We start from the raw sequence: 19,463 nt of genomic DNA, 5'->3' as shown, positions 1-19,463 counted from the left end.
AAAGTCTTAGGTCTTCTGAGGAGAGCAGCTGTGGGGGGACACTACGAAGACGTCGTGGGGCTCTCTATGGGAGAAGACGGCCCATGAGGAGACGACATGAGGCGTGAAGCTTGGTGATCGAAAGGTGTCTCCTTGTCACTGTGAGCCACTTCCTGGGCTGGCCGCTGCCACCACCTTTGGTCTCCCTGTGAGTCGGGGGGCTGATGCCCCCCTTCCCCTTCTTGTGCTGCATCCCAAGCGCTGCCGGCCTCACTTCCAGCAGGAGGAAACTATTCGGTTCCATTTGTGCATTCCTTCATTCCTTTGTGCTTTTTTCTTTAGTTTAATTTATTTAAATTCAATTTGCCAACATACAGTAAAAGACCCAGTGCTCATCCCATCAGGTGCCCCCTCAGCGCCTGCCACCCAGTCACCGCACCCGCCACCCACCTCCCCTGCCACTTCCCCTTGTTCATTTCCCAGAGTTAGGAGGGTCTCATGGTTTGTCTCCATCTCTGATTTTTCCCACTCAGTTCCCCTCCTTTCCCCTATAATCCCTTTCACTATTTCTCATATTCCCCGTATGGGTGAGACCATATAATGTGTGTCCTTCTCCGATTGACTGACTTCACTCAGCATCACGCCCTCCAGTTCCATCCACGTCGGAGCAAATGGTGGGTATTTGAATGCCCGTGAGGTAGCAGGTGCCCGGCGAGGTGCTAGGGACCCGGGGCCAGATGAAACCGACCCGGTTCCTGGTCTCGTGGAGCTTCACGTCTGCAGCAGGAACAGATGCTAGTATTCTCGACTAATACTTAACGTGCACGGCCGTTGTTCCGAGCCCCGCGTCTACACTGACTCAGGTCATCTTCACCAGCGCTTTCCGGAGCATGTCACCGATGACGAAACTGGGCCACAAAGGGTTTGTGCGACTGGTCGGATTTACATTGCTGATCAGCAGAAGAACCGGGCAGCCTGTGCTCTTGCCTGTTCTAGAGTTTCTCCTATTTTAAAGAGATAGTCATCAAGTAAGCTCACAGATGTATAGAGCACGGCATGTCTTCTGTTGTGGGAAAAGGTGTGTGCGCTCCACTGTGGGTGAAGAGCTACACTTTGATTTGAATATTTTAATATGCAAAGTATTTTTACCTTATATATCATCATCAGATCTTCACAAGCACCTTATGATGGAGAAAAGGCAGATTTATGAATTACAACGCGGCTGGTAAAGCCGAAAATGCCGCCTTCTGACTTTAAATCTGCTATCCTCCCTCTGGTGTTTTAATTTTTCTTACCTTTAATTTCCGAATAGAACTCGCTTTACGCCCGTGCTGAATGAAGTAAGGACAAAAGAAGCCTTGCAGATACCTGAGGATTAATCTTTACAGAAAGACAACTTGAAAGCAGAGAAGGAAGGTACACCGAACCTTGAAAGAGTCTGCCTAAGTACACTAGCACTTATTACCTTTGCAAATCTTGTCAGGAGCTCCTATTCTAACTATAAAAAAAAAAAAAACACTATAAAGTATCTTTAGCAACTACTTTATAAAGGTAGATCATTGGTACTCAAGAAAAGAAGGGGGAGAAAGAATGGAAAGAAAAGAAAATCATCCTGCCTAGATTCCAACTGCTGACCTTACAACCAAATAGTACTAAACACTTCACTTCCAAAGCATACAAATCAGGTGGAGCGGCAAGAAATCCTATAAAAATACCTACTTTGCATAAACATCCCAAAACCACTCTAGCAGCTGTCCTGCTTTGTCAAGCACGGAAAGCCCTTTTATTTTTTTACGCCCTCCCCCCCTGCCCCCCCCCCACACACACACGCAGATGAAAAACTAGACATTAAATTTCGGTCTTTTGACTCTTGCACCATTATCCTTTTAGATACAGGTTGATAGCCTTCAGGAATTGTTTTTTGTTTTTTTTTTTTTTCTTTTCCCACTGATTAAATGAATGCCAAAAAGTACTCCTGTATAATATAGATCAACAAAAATAATGAGCCAATTCTATATGCCAGAGCCTAAGGGGAAAAAGAAAAATATCATCCTTACCCATCAGGAGTTCACACGGAGGAAGAGAAGTAAATAAGCAAACATAATTTTGCTGCTCTGTGATAGGACGTGTGCTCGAGGCAGAAAGAATGAGTGTTTTAGGGGCATCTTGCTTGTCAAAGCTGAATGGTCTCAGGAGATGAGGATGGGGGAGGATGCGACCTACCAGGGGGTCAGGCTGGCCCGGGGAGGGGGCGCTCCTCCAGTCGGTCAGGTGCAGAGGATGGGTGGGGGTGGCGGGGTGTGAGGCGGTCCACCCTCGGAAGTAGCCGCAAGTCCGAGTACCCGGCAGATAGTCGAGTTTTCCTGGGGAGATCAGTAGGTGTAAATGCCTGGAAAGAACAGTATGCGTCATGCTAAAAATGTCCTAGTTGTCTTCTCACAGGAAATTGGGTGGAGAGTAATTTTCAATACGAAAGTGAAATGGCAAGATGTTGGTTTTAAAGGATTTCTCTGCAAGCATGAGAGACGAAGGCTGAGAGGTAGGAGGGTGAACTTGGTAGGAAACACGAATCCGTGAAGCTACTTCCAGACACAGAAGCCTTGCTTCACAGCAGCGTAAAAATACCTGTTAATACTGGAAGCGTCATGGGCACCTGCTCAGGGCCCCAGGTCTGGGTTCTCCTGGGTTTACAAGCTGGCTTCCGACGGCCAGGCCTCTTGTGCAAGCAGCGTGCAAGCAGCGTGCAAGCAGCGTGCGGCGGGCCTGCCCTGAGACCGATAACCACCATCAGACGAGAGCTCCGTGCTGCCCGTGTCCTGCCGGGACGCCCGAGCCCAGTGTGGTAGAAGGAAAGGAGCCAACAGGCCTGATGAGCCCAAGTCAGATGCGCCCCTGCACCCAGGGATGAGGACGGTTCTGGAGCCCGTGCCTTCAGCGGACTGTAGGACTCTGCCCAAAAAGAAGGAAATGATGATGAGCGGGAAATAGAGAATGTGCAATGAAGTCTCTAACTAACCTAGTTTGTGTATACGTATGTGCGCCTGCATAGATGTACGTAAATGCGGTCGGTGACGACTAGTTAGCTAAGGCAGTGCATGTACAGATCTTCCTCTCCCTACGAGGGGGTTGTGTCCTGACCGATGTGTCATACGTTGAAAATATCCTACGTCAAAACACATTTCCATATATCTAGCCTACCAGACAGCCCAGCCTAGCGAGCCCACCGCACACGGGCCCAGCACCCCGACATTAGCCTACACGTGTGCAAATTCATCTGACACAAAGCCCATCTTATAATCAAGAGTTGACCGTCTCCTGTCATGCATCGGATACCCTACCGAAAGGGACTAGGGTGCAAAACGGTTGTCGGTTGTTGATCCCCGTGCCTGTGTGGCCGCCTGGGAGCCACGCTGATGTGGCCCCGCATCGCAGGAGAGGCTCCTACCGACCGACCGCACAGTGCATATCGCTTTCCTGGGGAAAGATCCACATTCGAATTCTACGTGCAGTGTCTACTGAGTGGGTATCACTTTCACACCATCATCGTAAAGCCAGAAAATCATAAGTTGAACCATCGTAAATCGGGAACGGTCCATATATGCAGGCATACACACGCGTGTGTGCACCCCCACACATACACATGCAGTCCACAATTAGCACAATGTGCATAGTCACCACATATATGCACTGGATAGCCATACATATACTACGGGGAGTCCTATGGTATACGGGTATAGACATACACACACTAGGTTTATATAGTTAGCGTGTAATGGTTTACACATAGTGATCAATCACCATAATGATACAGCGTAAGACCAGAGCTGTTCAAATATCTTTCGATTTTTCAATTTTTTTTTTTTTTTTTTTTTGCAGCAAAAATCATCCGGGGCAAAAGCAAATTCACTCACTCTATCAAATTTGTCATTTCCACTCCACTTCAGATGCCCTTTTGTCACTAGTTGCTCTCGAGTTTCCAGCACATTAATTCCAGCAAGTTCCTTTATCAGTACTGATTGTCATGAGCTCTAAGTAAGTATATAAATACGGAAATAAATAAACCCTACAATGACAGAGGGAGAATATATGCAATCTCTTTAAGCAAGTTTACCAGCTAGCCTTCCTAATGCCTACTGCGGGATTTCAGCCGAATTGTAATACTTCAGACTGTTTTCATGTTTATTATTGGAATGTAGAGGGCCGATAATGCTGCACTGTGTTTTGTCCCCAGGATCTGAAGAGTCTGGCCAAGCTAGGGCTAGCGGGAGGGACATTTAGGACAGCTGAGCTTGGGAAGCAGTGGGAAGGGTGAAAAGTAGGACAGGAGAGAGCGCAGGGTTTGGGGAACTAACAGAAACCAGAGGCTCAGCAGGCTTAGAGGTCATATGCGGGGGCGCCTGGGTGGCTCAGTCGGTTGGGTGTCTGCCTTCAGCTCAGGTCAGGATCTCAGGGTCCTGATAGAGACCCACGTCGGGCTCCCTGCTCGGTGAGGAGTCTGCTTCTCCCTCTCCCTCTGCCTGCAGCTCCCCCTGCTTGTGCTCTCTCTCTCTCTCTCTGTTAAATAAATAAATACAATCTTAAAAAAAAAAAAAAAAAAAAAAGGAGTCACCTGTGGGCTCCCGGTGAGGCAGAGAAGACAAGCATCCAGGATCTAGCAGCCAAGGACTCGGCCTAAGGGGTGAGGACCAGAGACAGCAATCGCTGAGAGATGAGAGAAGCCAGCCTCAAAAGCAGCCAACCATCGACGAGCCCCAGGATAAAGTCCAGACAGGGAGCCTACTACGGGGGAGTGAAGCAAGGACGTTAGGTGAGCTGACTTTCCAAGGCGGAGGCTCCCCACCGCCTGGACCACGAGCGGGCCTACTGTGTGAGGCACTGACTAGGACAGGGAGCGTGCTGCACCCTGGTGCTCCCTGATCCACAGGTAACGGGGTTGCTTGATGCACCTTTTTCTCTTCCTGGAAGTGATGTGTTTCAGGATCACTTGGCTAAAACAAATCTACGTTGCTCTTTGGCAGCGTATTCGCGAAAGGGCACAGAAGGTCATTTCTGCAGATTTCGATATTTACATAATGAGACGAGCGCAAAGAGATTGGGCTGAATTTGACCAGGAATAGCAAAATGAACCACTGGTATCAAGCAGCAAAATTAGCCAATCCAAAGGAGAGGCCGGGTCAAGCCAGCATTATTTCCCTGGGGCCAGAAGATGGCTTGTCAGGGTTGCGTTCGTAGCCCATAAACAGAATAAATATCTTTCTAGATTTATTTTAGTTAAGGATGGGTTCATGGGGAGAAAAGAAAAAAAAAATTAAAAGCCCAAGTATTTCTTGTCACACCCCACAGAAGACCCAGTGAACACATCGTCTGGGTTTGGTAAGGAAGATGGCATTTTAATTAACCCCACGATAAATCTATTCTATCGAAAACTGCTAAAAACAAACACAAAAACAAAAAGCGAAACCAGGTTGCAGGCTTGAAAATGTCAAGTTTTGGAATTTGTTAGTATTTTATAAATTCTTTAAGAAATAGGACATTTCCTTTGGCTGTGAATATATATTCAGAAACTTTGGAGGCGTGTGTGTGGTGTGGGAACATCACCTGGACATAAGGACTCCTCTTCCCGCGCGCAGGCACCCCCATCAGGAACAGTGGAGTGGATCCGTCCGCACGTAGCAACAGTGTGAACAGCTGAGGAGAAGAAGAACCGACCGACAGTTCTATCTGGTAAATTAGCAGTTAGCCATATGCATAGATTAAAAATAAAAAGTAATAGGATTTAAGATTGTGGAACTTTTGGGTTCATTGAATCCACGCCTCCGCAGATATCTCCAAGCAAAGACCTCCAAGAACATTCCTTGAGGATAATTAGTGACAATCTGAAGTAATTTCCTCCCAGGCTAAATCTAAATCACAACATGTCTCTACACAAAACAAAAATCCCTTATGTAGGAGCTTAGGACCCTTGACTCTTTACCACTGTGACGTGTTTCCACTCACAGAACATTCATTTTTTTGTTTTGTTTTGTTTTGTTTTTACTCAACGTACTTCTGACATCAAACATGTGGGGTTTTGTTTTGTTTTGTTTTGTTTTTCTGTACACCAGGGAACAGTTCTCCAAATCTCCAGACACCAGCAGGATGCACTATAATTTATTTTATTTTTTTTTAATTTTTTTTTTTTTTTTTTTTATTCAGAAAGAGAGAGAGAATGAGAGGCAGAGACACAGGCAGAGGGAGAAGCAGGCTCCATGCAGGGAGCCCGACGTGGGACTCGATCCCGGGTCTCCAGGATCACACCCTGGCCTGCAAGCGGTGCTAAACCGCTGGGCAACCGGGGCTGCCCTATAATTTACTTTAATTCAGACACTACCTCCCTGGAGTGAGCATGATCCTCCAAGGGCCCAGTCCCACAAGATTGCCCCCACTTCAGATGCCAACCACACATCTGGGCCACCAGCGGACTAACCAGCTATAAGTCAGGGGTTCCGTGACCCCCTCCTTGGGTTGATACTTTGCAAAAAAATGGCTCACAGAACTCAGTGACACACGATTCACATTTACTGGTTTATTAATAAAAGACATAATTAAACAACCAGATGAAGAGCCACATAGGATGAGGTCCAGAAGGCTTTCCAGCGCTTCTGTCCCTGTGGAATTGGGCTGTGCCACCCACGCCCCCTGGCACCTGAACGTGTCCCCCAACCCGAAAGCTCTCTGACTTCATTGTTTAGAGTTTTTATGGGAGTTCCGTTACGTAGGCACAATTGATCAAATCGTTGGCCTTTGGTGATTAATTCAGACTCCAGGCCCTCTCCTCATCCCAGAGATTGGATGGGGCTCCTGAAGGTTCCAACCCTCTAATCACACAGGTGGTTCCCCTGGACACCAGCTCCTATTCTGAAGGTCTATAGGGGTCTGTCCTTCAAGGGTCATCTCTTCAGCATAAACTCAGGTATGACCGAAAGGACCATATGAATAACAAAAGAGGCTCCTCTCACTCCTATTACTCAGGAAATTCCACAGGTTTTCCAAGCTCTGTGCCAGGCACCACCTGCTCTGTATGCAGAGTTTTATTTCTCCACGTCTTCCCCAAGGGTTTGTACTTTCTTCCTTGCTTACTATGGAAGTCATCCTAGTGAGTAAGATATGGTATCTCTTCTGGGGTTTTAGTTGTTTTTCACTATTGACATGATGTTGAGCATGTGTTCACGTGATCATTGCCCATTTGTATATTTTATTTGGAGAAATAGTCACATTGCTACTCCTTCAGTTTGGTTGTCTTTTTATTGTTGAGTTGTAAGCTATCCTAATATGTTCCAATATGAGTACCTCATCAGATAAATGATTGCAAATATATTCTCCCAATTTGTTATTGTGCTTTCACATTCTTGATAGTGTCTTTAAAACAGATACATTGAAAAAAAAAAAAAACAGATAAATTGTCAATAATGATAAAGTCTGTTTTTTTTTTTTCTTTTTCACTATTTCTATGTTTTCATAAAGAAGAAGTTATTGCCTAACACAGTGTTAGGAAAATTGCTTCCTGTGTTCTCTGTCCTAAGATTTAAAAAAAATTATCTCTTGCATTTAGATATTTTATTTACCTTGAGTTATTTTTGTGTGCGGTGTAAGGTAGAGGTCCATCTTCATTTTTTTTCTTGCATTTGTATAGCAATAGTCCTAGCATAATACATGGAAAAAAAACTATTATTTTCCTAGTGAAGTGTCTTGGTGACCTTATCAAAAATAAATGACTATAGATATCTTATTTTTTAATTCTTTTTTATATTCCTTTTACCTACCATGTCTGTGCTTATGCCAGTGCCATACTATTTTGTTTGCTATTGTTTTGCAGTAATTTTTTATAACAAAGAAGTCGTTTTATGCCAGTTTTGTTCTTTGTTTACAAGACTGGCTCTTCTGGGTCCCCTTGCATCTTCATGTGAACTTTAGGATCGGCTTGTCAACTTCTGCAAAAATTGAAGCTAGGGTTTTTATAGTCTGTATTAAACCTTCAAATAATTGTGGGGAATATCACCATTTTAATAATCTTAAGTCTTCTGAGCCATGACCATTGTATCATTCCATTTATTTAGGTCTTCTTAATATAACTTCAACAATATTTTATAGTTTTCAATATAAAAGTCTTGACCTTTCTTGTTAAATTTATTGCTGAGCATTGTAATCTTTTCAGTGCTTTTATAAATGGAATTTTTTTTCTTAATTTCATTTTCGGGTTGATCATTGGTAACATATGGAAACGTAATTAATTTCTTTATAGATCTTCTGTCTTGCAACTTTCCTAAAGTTGTTTATTACATCTAATAAGGCTTTATTCAAGATTATTAGTTCCCGATATAGTATAACTCCTTTCTTTCCAGTGTGGATGCTATTTTTTTTCAGGCCTCATTGCTCTGACTAAAAACTCAGGTAAAATGTTGAACAGAAATGACAAGAATAGAGATCCTTTTTTTTTCTGATCTTAGGGGAAAAGCATTCAGTCTTTCTCCATTTACCTATGAGTATTTCATAAATGCCCTTTATCAAGTTGAGGAAGTTTCCTTTGAATCCTACTATGTTGAGTGATTCTATCATGGAAGGGTGTTGGATTTTGTCAAACTCTTTTTTTGGAGTTTAGTGAGATGATTCTAATGGGTTGAATTAATTTTCGTGTTAACCAACATTGCATTCTTGCATAAAACTCACTGGTTGTGGTGTATTAACTTTGATATATTCTGTTGGACTCAGTTTGCTAGCATTTTGTTGAGTACTTTTGCATCTATATTTATAAGAAATATTACTCTGTAAGTTTTCTTGTCATGCCTTTGCTTGTTTTTTTTTTTTTTTTCTTTTTTTGTTTTGTTTTGTTTTATCAAGGGTAAATCTGTCATAGAATAAATTGGGGAGTTTCTCATCCTCTTCTATTTTATGGAGAAGTCTATGAATAATTTACGTGGATTCTTCTTTAAACAATTGGTGGAATTTACTAGCAAATCTATCTGGGCCTGAGCTTTCCTTTGTGCTAAATTTCTCGGTAAATAATTGAGTTGTATTATTTGTTGAAGGTCCATTCAGATTTTCTTTTTTTTATTATTTGTTTTGTTTTGTTTTAGTTATATAAATATCTTAGTCTGCTCAGGATTCAATAACAAATTACCGTAGGCTAGAGGGCTTAAATAAGAAACATTTACTTCTTATATTTTTGGAGGCTGGGAAGTCCAAGATCAAGTCAGCAGCAGAGCCAGTGTCTGGTGTGGACTTGCTTTCTGGCTTGCAGGTGGCTGTCTTCTCATTGTATCCTCCTCTGACAGAGACTAGAGAGGGAGAGGAGGCAAGCTCTTTTTTAAAACTTTTATAAGGATACTAATCCCATTTGTGAGGGTTCAATATTCATGACCTAATTTCTTCCAAAGGCCCTTCCTTCCTTTTAATACTATTACACCGGGGATTACAATTTCAACATAGGAATTTTGAGAGGATACAAACGTTCAATCAAGTAGTGTGTGTCTTTTTAAGTATCTTATCATTGAATCTGGAGGATCACATATGTTAGCATAGAGTTGTTTTTTCTTTTTATTTCTGGAAGGCTGGTAATTATTTCCCCACTTTCACTCCTGGCTTTTGTAAAATGAGTCTTTTTTTCTTAATTTTCTCGGTCAGGATAGGGAAAGATTTGTTGATTTTGTTAATCATTTCAGAAATCCACCTTTTGATTTTTTTTAATTTTCTCCATTCTTATTCTATTCCCTATTTCATTAATTTTAACTCTAATCTTTATTATTTCCTTTGTTCTTGCTTTTGGTCTAATTTTCTTTTCTTCTAGTTTCTTAAAGTGAAATGTTTAGCTGATTTATTTTAGAGCTTTCTGTTTTTAATGAAAATGCTTTTGTTATAAATTTCCTTCTAAGCATGGTTTTCACTGCATCCCATAAATTTAGTTTTAATTTACCTCAATTTTTTCTAATATCTTTTATGATTTTGTCTTTAACAATATTTGACTACATAAAGAATGTATTTTGTAGCTTTTAAATTGCTGCAAATTTCCTTTTGTTATTAATTTCTACTTTCCGTTTTAGTCAGGGAATGTACATTTTATGATTTTAATAATTTTAAAATTAGTAAGGTTTTGTTTGTTTGTTTTTGCCTAACACATGGCCTATACTGGAGAATGTTCCAGAATTATGTAGACTTCTATATCTGTTGGTTAAATCCAATTGATTTAAAATGTTATTCAAGTTTTCTGTTTCCAAGTGGATTTTCCACCCAGTTTTTTAATCTATTATTGAAATTGTAATATTGAAGTCTAAATATTACTGCAAAGTTGTCCCTTTCTCTTTTAAGTTATGTATTTAAGTATTTTTAAACTCTGTTGTTAGGTATGTATATATTTATCAATGTTACATCTCTCTGGTGAATTGAAAATTTTATGATTATTAAATATCCTTCTTTTATCAATTATTTTTATTTTATTATCTATTTTTTTTATTTTATTAGTATACTTACCCCTTTGATTACTATTTGCATAGTACATTTTTTCTATAGTTTCATTTTAGAATGAATGTGGAATATATTCACATTCATGGAATTGGAATATATTCTGGAATATAAAGTGTATTTCTTTTAGCTAGTATATAGTTGTATGTTTTTTATCCATTGTATCAGTTTTTGTCTTTTGATTAGTGCATTTAATTAATTTATGCTTAATGTATTTACTGATAAAGAAGGTTTTAAACTTTCTGTTCTCTTTGCTTCCTATGTGTCTCATGTATTTTGTTCGCCTATTCCTACATAATAGTATATGTGTCATATTTTTTGTTGTTGAAAAATAGACATTTTGAATAATTTAATTTGGCAACAGCAGGCTCTAGATTTCCTTGTATTTAAGTTAATGTCTCTGTTCTTTGACTGTTTAATGACTTTCTTGGGCTCATCCTATAAAGTTTCATTTTTTCATGTGATGTTTCTGAAGTTTTTGCTTTATTAGTTTAATGGGAAGTAGATGACAGGATAGCAGTTGCACCAATGAGTGTTGTACTCTTTGTCATGAAGCTTTGTATATGTTTTTGTGAATAGCTTTAATGCTCTGGAATTTTACAACTCTGTTTTAGCTTTCAGTTTCAGCTTGTACAGAAAATCAAGGTAAGCCAGACATGAGATTAAAAGTTTTTAGTTCTTTCCTGGGCATACACATAGCCCTGTCGATACACATCACCTTGTAGATTCCCAGGACTATATCATAACTTTTCAAAAATCCTCTATGGTCATCCAATTTTCAAAATTTTTCTTTTGAATTTATTGCAGACATTATGTTTGCCATCTCATGCAACTTTACTATTAAGCAATCACCATTGATTTTCTTTTTGTTCAATAATTACCCTGGACATAGAGTTTCTCAGTGATCAAAGACTTAGTCAAGTCAAATAAATACAAGCCCTGTGAATGAAATATTCCTGGGAACTATAAGGAAAGTCAAATAGTGAAAAAAAATCTAGATATGGGGCATTTAGGGGAGCTCCAAGCCCATTTTACTTCCCCCTGACTTATATATTCTTGTTTTTCACAACTACGTGAGAACTAGTGAGAGGGATAAATAAATAGGGAAAATTAAAATGACACAAAGCTCATTGTTTTTAACCAATATATAGACATTTTTCTTTAATATGTGATCTTCAGTTTGTTGCAAGCCTTTGGCTGACTTACAGAATTTTGAAAAGTTGTATTTGACCATTCAGCCTGTGTTGTCATTGCTTTTTTAAAGGAGTGAAGTTTCAGAGATCCTTATCCTGCCATTGCAGAAGGGCTCCCTATTACATTTTATTTATAGCTTTAATGTTGTTCAAACTGGAACAGGTGAAAATGAGGCCATAACCTGGGAAAAGTAGTCACTTGTTGCCTATGTGCTGACTATAAATTGGAATCACCTGGAAATCCTAAAAAAAATACTGATACTCTGGCCACATTTAATTGCCTTAGAGTGATCTTTAGACTGTAAAGAAAGCTTTTCAGGTGAATTTAATGTGCAACTAGGAGTGAGAAGAATAGTTTCAATTGAAGAGAGCAAAGTTTTGTAACGTCTGAGAAAATGTTTTTGCCTCTGGAAGGAGTAGAGAACAATCTAGGGAATTTCCTTCCATGGAAGGAACAAAGACTGGGACTAACAATAAAAAGCTTATGTGGCTTAAAAGACTTAACTAGACACTTTGTCACTAGACAAAGGGATATGATATAGTCTTAGGCCTAAATAATTATAAACATAGGTTTATAAGAAAATGAGAATATTTTAATTCTCCCATCCTCTGAGAACTGTTTGGTATCCAAATAGTTCTAAGGGAGGAAAGGAGAAAAATTTAAGGAAATAAACTGAAGCAGTTACCCCACAGGAACCCAGATTCCTCTTAAACCTTAATATCCATACTTATAATTACAGAGCAGTAATCTGCAATAAGGACAAATGGATACAGTCCCTGATGGCCGGGGAGCTTCTCAAAATGCTTATGGAAGTGTGAAGATATTTGGGACAAGACCAGGAAAATAAACACAGAATGTTTAAAACATCAGTAAGTTACACAATGCCATTGATACTGTAGGAAATTGGTTGTTGTTTATGTTAGGGGGTCAAGGCATATGATTTCTTTCCTTATTTTTTTAAATATTTTTTTAAATCATGACACAGAGAGAGAGAGAGGCAGAGACATAGACAGAAGGAGAAGCAGGCTCTCTGGGGGAGAACCCAATGCAGGACTCAATCCCAGGACCCTGGGGCCATGACCTGACTCTCAACCACTGAGCCACCTAGACATCCCAAGACATGCAATTTCACAGTAAGATAAAATGTATGTGATTTGGTGATTGATGAGGGAAGGAGGGGGCAAAAGCAAGGACTGGAGAGAAGAGCAAAACAACAAGTTTAAAATTAGCTCATAACCCCATTAAGATGTGTCTTCAGAATAAGAAGATTATTCTAGGCATTTGGGCAAGAAAAACAATTCAAAAATTTTTGAAAGAAAATTAAGGTGAGAATCATATTACAGGTCAGTAACAATTAATGGTAGAAGACAATGGAACAGTACGTAGGAAGAAAAAAAATACAAGAAAATGTGAACAAAGTCTTATCAAAATGCTTGGGTGGGCAGAAAAGATCAAAAACATGATTATGTTAATTCTTAATATTTCTTGGAATGAAATGATATTGCCCTAGTTTGAATATCAAGGAAAGAACGACTACATATAGCATTCTAAATAATAAAAGCAACTCCGGAATAACTAAAAATAAGTGTAATCTATAAACAAATCAGAGATGGAAGAGAAGAAGCCTTGCAAGGAAGTGTTAATAACAAATGCTCTCCTCTTTGACACTGTGAAATCATACCTATTTTCTAAAGTGCTAAGATGTTGGTGAAATGTACACACGTTGGCTCATTCTTGTTAAAATTAGACTATAAACTTTCCAAATTGCCAGTAAGAAAATATGTGTCCCTCAACACATGCATTAAAACAAAGAGCAGAAATTATCATCTCTATAGGAAAAGTGGCAAAATAAAGGAACATTAAAATCATACAAAGCAGCAAAATGAAAATCAAGCACATCACCTTTACAAAGAAGGATAAATGTAAATATCTACATGAATATATAGAGAGATACTTTGATATTAAAAGGAAAAGGGGACTTAAAATGTAAATCCCAAATATAAACAGCTTAGAGTGACTTCAATAATTAAAAGGACAGGCAACGCGGTAGTGAATGGGAACTGGCACTGCCATTATCAGCCAAGACTCAGCTTAATTTAAAGGATGTCTGAAAGACACAGGGTATTACCATACGCGTCAGGTCCTGGCCAGAGCAAGATGGTCTGTTCAAACCGAGGGAAGTTGAAAATGTTTGATGAAGGAAATATGTTTTTAAATGTGGGCAGAGGGGGAATCCACAGACACACATACTTGGCATGAACATTCTTTTAATATTAATAATAATATTTAACCCACATTTTGTACCATCAGTCATGAATTATTCAAATCATTCTAAGGACTTAAATATTTTTTTTAAAAAACTCAATATTTTCCAGATTGATGATGTTGCTAAAACATCTGCTGGGGGGTAAATGTCATAAATCATATGAATTAAATGATATGCATGACAGTTAATCCCCGTTAGTGACAGGAAATCCATGCAAATCTGTAAGAAAAAGAAACACCCAAACAGAAAAGTGGGCAATTGTTATGGACCGAACGTTCACAGACAAGCACCCAATAATAAACACATGGAGAGGTGCTAACCATTGGACAACTGTGCCTCTCTAGACAGTAAGTTAATACTAACCCCCTACCAACTGGCAGGCAGTCCTTGTGAACTGTGGCGCAAACACACCTGCGCACTGGAGGCAGGACGGTAAGTCAGCACCAGCCTTTCAGGGGACAGGTGCCATAGCTATCTCCATTTGAGATGCACGTTAAAGTTTGATGAGCAAACCCGATATTAGGAATTTAAATTATAGATATGTTTTTAAAAATCTCCAGACATGTAAACAAGGGTGTCAGGAGAGCACCGCTCGGAGTTCTAACGAGAGAAAAGCAACACGCATTTCCATCAAGAATGAATCAAAGAAATGACTCACCCCACGATAGCCTAATAGGGGATATCACACATAATTGCAAAAGAACAAGAATTTAATGTGAAGAATTTGAAACTATAAGAGTAGGAAATAAAGCCAAGGCCAACGACTGGTGAACTTGGCATGAGATGCTCTCAACACGATCACAGCCACATGGTTGTGTGTGTGTGTGTGTGTGTGTGTGTGTGTGTGTGTGTGTGTGTGTTGGGGCTCCTGGGGGAACAGCATGAGTAGGAACATTTTATTGCTTGGATTTCTTAACCCTGTGCCTGCACTACCTTCGCTTTCCGGCTTGCAGAGGGGCTGTCATCTGGACTATAAAGTGACTCAACGTATTTTACGGCCCCCGTGTATTTTTCCACGGAAAAATAAAAATAAATGCTGTTTTTAAAAAATGGGAGGAGAAGAATATATATGCAGAATAATCCATCAGTAGCAGGAGAGCCCTAATGACGGAGACCGGCGGGGGCCCCAGGGCAGCACGCTGGCATTAAGACAAAGATGGTGTGGTCCCTTGAGTCCAGAGGGTTGCTTCCTGTGTCTCATATCATGAGTATATAAAAAATACATATATTCCCAGAAAACTAGGTTAACATAGAAATCTGCAACTTCAGATATTCTGGGGAGAGCAACCCTTCCTCCCCGTGGGGTCTGTGTAAACCTCAGAATTGCCTCTGAAAAATGACTGTGTTCATTAGATGGGGCACGTCCCCCCCACCCCAGTTCACACCTAACTGACCCGGCTACGCCTCTGGTTTCAGAGACTCAGGGACCAAACCTGGAACTTAAAATATGATTGTGTGTACGTTTGACCGTGCATCCATGCTTGTCTGTGCTCTGTGAGATGCAGACAACAAAATCCAGAAAGGGAGTGATGGGAAAAGAGCAGAAATCCTATTTTAGGAAAATTCTAGAATCTTGATTTAAAAAAAAAAAAACAGATAATAGTGATATCTCCTATTCATCCTGCATGATATTTAAATGTTATTATAACTTTTATCCATATATTTCCACCTCCCTCTGACTTATCTTTTAAATTTGTGCCCAAGGAATCGACTCATATTTGAAACTAATAACTCGCAAGCCCATTTTAGCCAAAATTTCAGATATTTTCAAAATACCTAACAGCTAACGGAATGATTTGTCTCTCCCCATCCCTGCTTGGCTGCTGGTGGATGTGCTGTAAGTAACCCTTCGCATGAAAATGGGCTTCGAAGAGGAAACGATGGGAGACCAGTCCCGTATCACCCGCAGACCGGAACATCGGTGAGTCCCCGTGAAGCCCACAGCTGCAGGAGCATCAGTGAAAATCTGCAAACATCTGGAGACAAAGCACAGTCCTCTGTGTCTGGAAATCCAATATCAGAATTGTGCCAAGCACATGATGGCTTTACCAATTTGCACAATTACTGAGGAGAAGGAGCACAGCAGATGTCGATACTTGGGGAAATCATTCACACCTGAAAAATGAACATCGCTAATGTTTTTCTACATTAATTCAGATTACTTTATATATTAGCCCACCAGCTTGCGGGATGAAAGCTCAACGAGACACTCATCTAAAAAGTGATGTAAATGATACTAAATTAAAGCAAGACTTAGAAATGTAGGAAGAGGGGGCTCTGCGGCGGATTTGCCTGTGATGACATACACGAGCGGGATCACTTGTTTGATCCTGCAGCATCTGAGGCCTGTTTTTTTTCCCCCCCAATAGTCACATAAAACACATGAAATGAAAGAAAAGCAATTCAGGTTTTTTAGTTCACTAAATTTTGACAGCTAAGAATCCCCTGGAATAACTTAAAAGATCTTTAATGAGTTTACAAAAGCCTATTGAACGGGACTCCAGAACACTAGGGTCCTCGTGTAAACCTTTCTGCGGGGTTAACCGTATGGCAGGTGCCATTCACCGTCCAATTTCATTTATATTATGTCGTCTAGAACAATCCCCACACAACCCTTGGTACTGTGATGTCACTAGCCTTATTGCACCGGAGGAGGCCGGCTGTGGCTGAGTTAAGGAGCTAGCCCCAGGGGAACAGCAAAAACGCAGCTGGAAATGAAAGCCTCCTTTTTTTACTTTTTTTTTTTAAGCCCCTCTTTTTAATTTCCAAACCCCACCCTCTCCCACATCATACAAAGACAAGTTTGTATGATGTGAATGTGAACTCTCAGAAGCCCGAAATACCAAAATCTACCAAGTGTACGCTTACATGGCATCTCGCAGACCCGTTTTAACCTGATTTTACCTCTCCTACAGGTAAGCAAACACAAGGACCCCAGCTGGGGACAGCATATTAACATAAATAGTGTAAAAAGAAAAAAAAAAAGAAAAAAGAAACCTGGCATCACCAGAATATTGTATAGTTTACCAGGAACACTGGCGCATACGACGGCATTTTATATTCACGCCACTATTGTGTGAAAAAGGAAGCTGGTGTTCTGATCCTGTGTAGACAATTTTACAAGCTGGTGGAGGAGATTTCAGCTTAATCTGGCCCAGAAGAAATCCACCCTGAGTGTTATTGTGCCCTAAGTGGCACTCCCACTGTCTCTCCATCCAGGTCTTCACTCCTGATTGAGCTGGCTCTGTTATTTTACATGGACTTGGGGTCAACCTTGGAGCCTTCCTCTACTACAGTTTTAAGACTTGGACATGGAGAGGGGACACAGATGCCCCATTGAGCATTGCCCTGATGCCTTCCCAATCCAAGGCAAACCATAATTCCCATTATTTCCCAGAATTTCCACATGTCATATATCTTTTTTTTTAAGGTTCCAATTTTTATTTGAGAGAGAGAGAGATTGAGAAACAGCATGATCTGGGGGAGGGGCAGAGGGAGAAGCAGCCTCCCTGCTGAGCAGAGGGCCCTACGGGGGGCGGGGCTCCATCCCAGGACCCTGGGACCATGACCTAGGCCGAAGGCAGACGCCCAACCGAGCCACCCAGGTGTCCCCATACGTCGCGTGTATCTTGATCAACCTGTCCCAGGGGGTGTTTGGTGGAATCGTTGTCCACGTCTCCTGAATACTCAGCAATGCGCTTGGTGCCAAAGGTTTACCGAAAAGAATGCAAACAGAATCTGCTCCAAATATCCTCAATTATTGATATTTCAAGAGATACCAGGTGACAGTGAAGTCGTTTCTAAGTTTAGTTACGCAAAGAGTCACTTAACCAAAGGAGGTACCCGCCCAAAACCATAAAAGCTATGTGGTACCAAGAATCATTTTGAAGGCCCTTACCGACCACTAGCCCGTCTACTAATAGTCCGTTGGTACTATTTTCAAGATGAGATGCTTTTTGTAAGATAAATTCCACTGGACCAAATTGTTATTTCATTTCTGAGCCTGATCTCAAAATATTTCCTTAGGTCGGGTAGGGTTTATTGGAGAGCACGGCGTTTCTTATGCATTTACAATGAAAAATCGTTCGGATTAAACTTACATTAACTTTGCCCTTTTCAGCATTGGGTAAATGTGCAAAGTGCATTTAAACGATGGTACTTACAACTTGGAGTTTGGAACCTTATTTTTAAAGGTAAATATTTTGGCTCATTTTAGTTCCAATTGTTCTGACTTAGCTTGAGTTTTTTTTTTTTTTTTTTTTTTTCTTCCCGATTCAGGTCCCTGATGTGAGGTTTGCAGTTCCCTGGTTCAGCTGATTTGCAGAGGAGGCCGTCTGACCGAGCATGAAGAGTGTATTTTCTCCTCTGCTCACATATCTCAAGAAATGAAAATGATTTGCGGCCGGTTCTTCCTCCTGTCCCTCCCCATTTCGTGTCTCCTCCCCTGCCCCTTACACATCGGAAATAATTGGGGGGAGACTAGAAAGTTGGGTTAAAAAGTTGGAATTGAAAACTGGCTGTCTCGGGAGGCATGCACACGTGCTAATGGGGCCCCAGACCATTGTGCCGCAGGTCTGAGGACACATCCTGTGTGTCCCTGGGCCACCGGCGTGCGGGGGAGCAGCGCTACTACGGCACATCCACCTGTGAAGGTAATGAATGTATCCGGACACCCCTTCCCAGCTCCGAGCTCTGAACCCCAACGCCTCCTGGTGGCTTTCCAGGCTCCCTTTGGCCTTGCAGTGTCAGGACCCAAGGTCAACCAGGGCCCTTCCACTTGCACTCCTCACCCCTCCCTCAACCTCCCCGCCTCTTCCCTTCTCTGCTGCAATTCCTACTCCCTCCCGTTACCCTTCTGACCCTTCCTCTGTAGCCATGGGCCCGGCACTCGCCTCACCGTCTCTCTGGACCTAACCAACAGACCCGTTTCCAGTTTAGCCCCTGCCCATTGCCCATCGCCATGGGTTCCCACCTGCCTCCTCCCATCGCCCCAGGTTCCCAACCAGCCGGTGGTCCACACCTGTCTCCACCAGGGGGGTCAAGACAGAATCTAAGCCTCCGTGACACCTGTGCTGTGGATCATCCCCTCCTGAGAGCCTAGCTTTTTTTTTTTTTAAGAGTTTATGTATTTATTCATGAGAGACAGAGAGAGAGACAGAGACACAGGCAGAGGGAGAAGCAGGCTCCCTGTGGGGAACCTGATGTGGGACTCGATCCCAGGACCCCGGGGTCATGCTCTGAGCCAAGGGCACCTGCTCAAGGCACCCCCTGAGAGCCCAGCTTTATTCTCACTGCACCTCCCCAGGCTCCTTCCATGCCGTTGCTCTAAAATGCACTTCCCCCAAGAACACCGCACTCCAGCGGGTCTCTGGTTTTCCCCCCTCCCACACCCCCGATCTCAAAGACCCACTAGGTTTCCTCCTTAATCTTCACTCCCACTTGCAGACTACCATCCCCGCTCTTCCCGGCAAATGCTTTTCCTGTGAAGCACAAACATTCCTGCTTTCCATAGTCACCACCTGCTTCACAC

General features: G+C 41.6%; 1 protein-coding gene across 9 annotated transcripts in view; it reads right to left on the bottom strand.

The window, feature by feature from the left end:
• Positions 1 to 450: 450 nt before the first annotated feature.
• LOC144284212 (uncharacterized) overlaps positions 451 to 19,463 on the bottom strand; it is a 37,091-nt gene continuing 18,078 nt past the window's right edge. For 4 of the 9 annotated variants that reach the window (XR_013352550.1, XR_013352546.1, XR_013352549.1 and 1 more), the window contains 6 exons: positions 5,578 to 5,667; positions 4,589 to 4,650; positions 3,891 to 4,007; positions 2,605 to 2,928; positions 2,203 to 2,368; positions 451 to 983 (listed from right to left, as the gene is read on the bottom strand). Coding sequence is in view for 1 of the 9 variants with exons in the window: in XM_077848530.1 (XP_077704656.1) it covers positions 972 to 983; positions 2,203 to 2,342; positions 2,605 to 2,767 (315 nt within the window). In the remaining 8 variants the exon portion in view is untranslated. Of the gene's footprint in view, positions 984 to 2,202; positions 2,369 to 2,604; positions 2,929 to 3,886; positions 4,043 to 4,588; positions 4,756 to 5,577; positions 5,668 to 19,463 lie in introns of all 9 variants that reach the window. The other 5 variants (XR_013352553.1, XR_013352548.1, XR_013352551.1 and 2 more) reach the window with 5 other exon arrangements.

The sequence above is a fragment of the Canis aureus genome, chromosome 15 (assembly GCF_053574225.1).
Source record: "Canis aureus isolate CA01 chromosome 15, VMU_Caureus_v.1.0, whole genome shotgun sequence".
NCBI lineage: Eukaryota > Metazoa > Chordata > Mammalia > Carnivora > Canidae > Canis > Canis aureus.
The sequence above is the reverse complement of the archived record's forward strand: the minus strand, read 5'-3'. Positions and strand labels throughout refer to the sequence as shown.